At 39.8% G+C, this 6000-nt stretch overlaps 1 protein-coding gene across 2 annotated transcripts in view; it reads left to right on the top strand.

Moving 5' to 3' along the window:
• Positions 1–4299, top strand: part of insrb (insulin receptor b) — a 71936-nt gene extending 67637 nt beyond the window's left edge. For both annotated transcript variants that reach the window (XM_084116895.1, XM_084116896.1), the window contains exons 16-21: positions 1440–1669; positions 1748–1858; positions 2096–2255; positions 2339–2468; positions 2837–2971; positions 3157–4299. In XM_084116895.1, coding sequence (XP_083973021.1) covers positions 1440–1669; positions 1748–1858; positions 2096–2255; positions 2339–2468; positions 2837–2971; positions 3157–3511 — 1121 coding nt within the window. In that variant the 3' untranslated portion in view covers positions 3512–4299. The remainder of the gene's footprint in view (positions 1–1439; positions 1670–1747; positions 1859–2095; positions 2256–2338; positions 2469–2836; positions 2972–3156) is intronic.
• The last annotated feature ends 1701 nt before the right edge of the window (positions 4300–6000 follow it).

Here is a 6000-nt window from a genome sequence, read left to right on the forward strand (position 1 = left end):
TTTTTGTCATGGGGGCTGTTTACACCTGGCCACTTCATGCGTTTTCTCAGATGGGATAGCTATCCGATCGTGAAAAAAACAGGTGTAAATGCCCTCCGAAACGCATTCAAGACGGATTTGAATCCGATCGCTCAAACCACTTCAGGAGGTGGTCTGTGCCGCATTCCAGACGAAACTGGACAAGTGTGCATCTGGTTGTTGAAACCACATATGCAAATTGTACTCCTCCCAAAAATGCTAAAACATAAATAATAATAAAAAAAACGTGTGAGCGTGTTATAGGCTATATGTTATTGCCAGATATGACGACGCGCTGGAACACGCATCACCGCAGATGAGAAGCTGAGCATCTATTCACTAAGCCAACGTGCAAACTATCGCAAATCAAAGTGAAAGTAAGTCGCAGATGCTTAACACACAATCATCATCATCATTAAAAGTAAAGAAATGAAATGATCTTACCAGGGCTGTTACTGCTCTCTCTTATTGCGGTCTTTGATTTTCAAATTTTAGATGATGATCAATAAAATGCAGCTCATATCTGTTGCTTTCGGTGACGTGCACTCCATTAAATCTGCATATAGCGCGAGAATTGAAGATCGGATTTAAATCCGTTTCGCAAAAACACATTTATGTGACCAGGTGTAAATAGAATCGTTTTGATAAATCTGATAGCTATCTGATCTGAGAAAACGCATGAAGTGGCCAGTAAATAAATCTCTTATTTGTAAACTTGTTTGCATTCTATGTTGTATGTTGTTGCGCTTGCTTGTAGCATGTCATTTTTTTACATGCTGTTCATTCATCCATTGCTGATAATTAGACCAGTCCAATAATTTCCACATGTCTAGCTAGCTTTCGATTATCAGAGCTGTTAACAGACAACAAACACTCGTTCTCTTACGTGTTTTTTGCGTTATGTTTTATTGCCTAGCTTGCCTCACGAACTAGTTTGCCAGCTGAACTCAGGTGTTGTGAGGTTTATTTATCACGTAGTCCTGAGGGATATCAGACGACGCTGTTGACGTTGATTCCTGCGATTATCATGAGAACAGTTTTCAATATCTCACATAAATATCAGGACATAAATAAGCCTAACGTAGAGGTTGTAAATAAACAAGCACAATTTGCAAACTATTATGATAAATTGCAATAATCATGTCTTCGGAGTCTGCGTGCCTGTTCCATGCCCCACGCAGGTACCGGTGTACAGGGTGGGAGGTAGGGGGGTGGAGGAGTATTTACGACAGTGCAAGTATTCCACAGCGACTCTAGGGGTCGCTGTTTGACAAAAACACAAATTCTCCACAGTGTGCCTTTAAAATTTTGCTTCAATTGATTGAAGAAATAAACAAAACATCCAAAAATAGTTGGGATTATCAGATGAAATGTGTCCACCTCTGCTTTGTGATGGTAATACTGAGTTTGTGTGTTCACAGTGTACATCCCAGACGAATGGGAGGTGCTTCGGGAGAAGATCAACGTTTTTAAAGAGCTCGGTCAGGGATCGTTCGGAATGGTGTACGAAGGCATCGCTAAAGACATCGTGAAGGGCGAGCCGGAGACGCGAGTGGCTGTAAAAACCGTCAACGAGTCTGCAAGTCTGCGCGAGAGGATCGAGTTCCTCAACGAAGCTTCAGTCATGAAAGCGTTTAGCTGCCATCATGTGGTGAGTGTGGATGTCCTTGAGAACCGAAATAATCAGGGCGAAATCGACCTTGTCTAAATGTTTGACGTGTTCGCCTAGGTCCGCTTGCTCGGTGTGGTATCTAAGGGGCAACCATCGTTGGTCGTCATGGAATTGATGACGCATGGAGATTTGAAAAGTTACTTGCGTAGCCTGAGACCTGATTCTGAAGTAAGACTTCCTGTTTCTGTTGTAGAACGGCCCCTTATCCCCAATCGTCATATCCCGGATGAGCCCCCAATTTTGTTAACCCTAAAAATAATTAAATGCTGCCATTTTGATGCTAAGTAACCCAGTTTCCCTTCAGCTTCAATGGCTATATGAGTCCACGAAACATCACAGACAATTATTAACAGTAGCCTTTGGCCGTGACCATTGATTTAGTGTTTTTTTTGTTTGTTTTTACAGAATAACCCAGGCCGTCCACCACCAACCCTGAAGGAGATGATCCAAATGGCAGCGGAGATAGCAGACGGTATGGCATACCTCAACGCTAAAAAGTTCGTCCACAGGGACCTTGCTGCCAGAAACTGCATGGTGGCTGAAGATTACACTGTGAAAATTGGAGGTAAACAGACCAGAATTTAGCATATTCAGAGTCAAACCTGGGGTTTGAAGGGAAAAACATCCTGATTTCGGTCTTTATTGCAGATTTCGGTATGACGCGAGATATCTACGAGACTGATTATTATCGCAAGGGCGGGAAAGGCTTGCTGCCCGTCAGATGGATGGCGCCAGAATCTCTGAAAGATGGCGTTTTCACCGCGCACTCTGACTGCTGGTGGGTATTTCTTTGCTAACCAGTTTTCTAGAAGAACATTTAGATCGATCACCTGCAAGCAACTAGTCAAGAAATTGTTGGGTGTCCAATTCTGTTCCTGGAGTGCCACTATCCTCCAGAGTTTAGCGCCGATCCCAATTTAACATACCTAAACCATCTATTTAATGTCTTTGAGGTTACTAGAAACTCCCAGGCAAGGGTGTTGGAGCAGGATTGAGCTAAAGTCTGCTGGACACGGTCCCTCCAGGAGTAGGATTGGACACTCCTGGGTTAGGGGACAGAGCGGTTCCACCAAAATGAACGGATATGTGGACAATCCCAGCTTATTGAGTTTGCAGTACTGTAATTAAAAGTCTGTCCACCTTCAGGTCTTTTGGAGTGGTATTATGGGAGATCAGCACACTTGCAGAGCAGCCTTACCAGGGACTGTCCAACGAGCAAGTGCTCAAGTTTGTCATGGATGGAGGATACCTGGACAGACCGGAGAACTGTCTGGAGAGAATGTAAGTACCAACGTGGAGGTAAACTGCTGAAAAGACTATCTTAGACCATCATGATAGTTTGCTGGTTTACCCTAAGAAATCTGTTGACATTCCCAGTATACAAAACTAGTGTATCATTACAGACAAAATCAGATATTTAATTTAAGTAGTAAGATTGTCCTCTCTCTCTCTAACTCTTCTCCCAGACACAGCCTCATGCAGATGTGTTGGCAGTACAACCCGAAGATGCGGCCCACCTTCCACGAGATCATCGAGATGATCAAGGAGGACCTGCATCCCACTTTCCAAGAGGTCTCCTTCTTCTACAGCGAGGAGAACAAATTGCCTGAGAGCGAAGATTTCGATATGGACTTCGAGAACATGGAGAGCATACCACTGGACCCCTCATCCTATTCCCAACGCGAGGAGAGCCTCAATAGAGACAACGGCCCCTCGATGGGCCTACGGGGCAATTACGAGGAGCACGTGCCCTATACGCATATGAACGGTGGAAAGAAAAACGGCAGAATTCTGTCTTTACCCAGATCTAGTCCGTCCTAACGTTTGCCTCGGCTTTTCCTTCTCTCGTTTTTTTTTTTTTTTTTTTTTTTTTAAATAAAAGTTTTTAAATGTGTTACTTTTGCAGAGGCCCTTAAAGATACACAGATCTCAGGTCTTTTTTGTTGTCGTCGTCGTCGTTTCTGTCTCACGCTACACTAGTATGGTTACAGCGAAAATGGACGTTTTATCATCCGGCACACCATACGCTTTGACACTTTTACACTTTTGCCAAGTTTCCAAGACAGTTTGGTTGGGCAAACTGTGAACATGACTAAATCAACCAGAAAAGCTGCTTCAGCTACATCACCTCAAAGTCCACTTCCTTTTCCCTGGATGCTTATTTCCTGTCTGTCTTTTTAGGGCCCAAGCCCTGAAAGGGTGCAGAGCCCTATTGTTTTTTTTTTATTTAAGTGGAAATCTTTTGAGATAGTGGCCTTTTATTATGTGGCCTATAAAAAAAGAGAAGTGTCTATCAATGCTTGTGTTAATTTCTTTAGAACAATGACTTTACAGTGTGGAACTATGGGATGGCTTATATTCTTTTAGAACAAACTTTTGTTTTCTAGAGGAATGACTTTTTATTTTGTCCTGGAGAATTCCTGAATTCACATAGATGATTTTCACATGGTTTTCTGGTGAATGAGGTTTAATTTATTTGCTTTTATTATTTTATTTTCCTCTGAGCTTTTTACTCCTGTGTCCTTTTTACCGGCTGAAGGATATTTAACAGTTATGAATTGGACAAAAGAGTTACTCAGACTGACCAATAGCTGCTGCTCTGATTTAAAGTGGGTATTTTATTTTATATATATATATATATATATATATATATATATATATATATATATATATATATATATATATATATATATATATATATATATATATATATATATAGGTATCAGTATTTTAAATATACTATCCACAACATCTGAACTTTTGTACATAATTCTAATGTCTTTTTCTAATGTCTTCAGCTTTGCTTATACAATATTTTTTTTTGGAAAATAATATTTTCTTTTGTGAGCTGGTTTTTTTATTTATGTCTAACCAAAAACAATCGCATTAATTAACGTGCAGGTCGACTCGCAGTGATATTCCAGTGTACAGAGGGGAGCATTTTTGGTTTAGTTTAAAATATCAAAATGTCAATTTCATTTTGGGATAATTAACAATAATTATAGAATTAATAATAGTAATAATATTTATTATTATTTAGTTACAAATACACACATTTGATTGCTCAACTGAAGAGAATAAACGTTCGTATTTCCTGTCATAAATCGAATTGTTGTAGGATATCCCTCAGTTTAATTTTGGGCTTCCGAGTGCTGTTACGGAGAATGCTTTTGGGAATGTTTTGTCTTGTGGGATATGAAAGGTTGTTTTTGGCTCGATTTGCGTATTTACCTGATTTCTCAGGGTAAATGATGACAAAAAAAAGATAGATAAGCTTATCTACAGAGGGATACTGGGTAGTTTTTTGACAGTGGAAATATACTAATTCGACATGGCAATATTCGAATCGGATCAATAAAGCATTCCTGTAAGTTGTCAGGCTCCGGTACCTGTTAAAGTATCCAAAAGTGAGTGTAGTTCTCGCACGGCGTCACATAACAACGGTGTTTACTCAGTAGTTCTGAGAAAGGGAAGTCTTAGAAGACCAATGGGAAAGTAAGTTTCCTTCTCTCTGTCGGAATGATGCCGCTTTTCCCCAATGAACCCCTTCATGGCAGACAGCTTTCGTATGCAGACGCTCAATTCCTCAACTTTGTGCCTTCTCCCATCGCCAGAGGCAAGAGAGATGGCATTTTTTTTACTGGATCTTACTTGTCGTCATCAAAAATGTGCACATTTCATATATGTGCGTGTATATTTGTGTATGTATATTTATTTGTGGGTATTCGGGAGTGAAACGGCAGAACGAGGCTAAAATTCACACGCAAGCTTTTGAAAAGAAATTTGCCATTTCTTCACCATAATGCTCACGTTTTTTACCGTAGCCTGATAGAAAAATGTTCCCTTTCTCGACCTTATTGGCTTTATTTTAGATGTACATAGCAGAATCAAAGAAATCAAACTTGCTTTAGCTCTTCGTACACTATTACAAAGAAAGTCAAAGTTTTCAATTTTTCAAAATTTTTTTGCTGTAGCATTGAGCAGACATCTATATGAATTTTATTTTCTAAATTACAAGATACCATATCTTTGAAAAGGCAAATGTTGATATTTTTATTTATTTAATGATCCTCATAATAATGTAAATCCCTGCTAGCTTTTATTACAATACTCTTAAGGCGGGTAAAACTAGTCTTTTATGTGTTTGTTTTTGTGTTTAAAGAGAGATACAGCTGGTGAGGTCGAGAACGCAGTGGGTTTACTAGCGCTAAAGTCTTTCTGTTGGTTGTTTGGACACAGTCTACCTCAGTATGTTGTTAGAAAATTTATTAGAGCCACATGCATCTCTCTTTAGTTGTTTGAATTTCTTT

This window comes from Abramis brama, assembly GCF_963993115.1.
Source record: "Abramis brama genome assembly, chromosome: 6".
Taxonomy (NCBI): Eukaryota; Metazoa; Chordata; class Actinopteri; order Cypriniformes; family Leuciscidae; genus Abramis; species Abramis brama.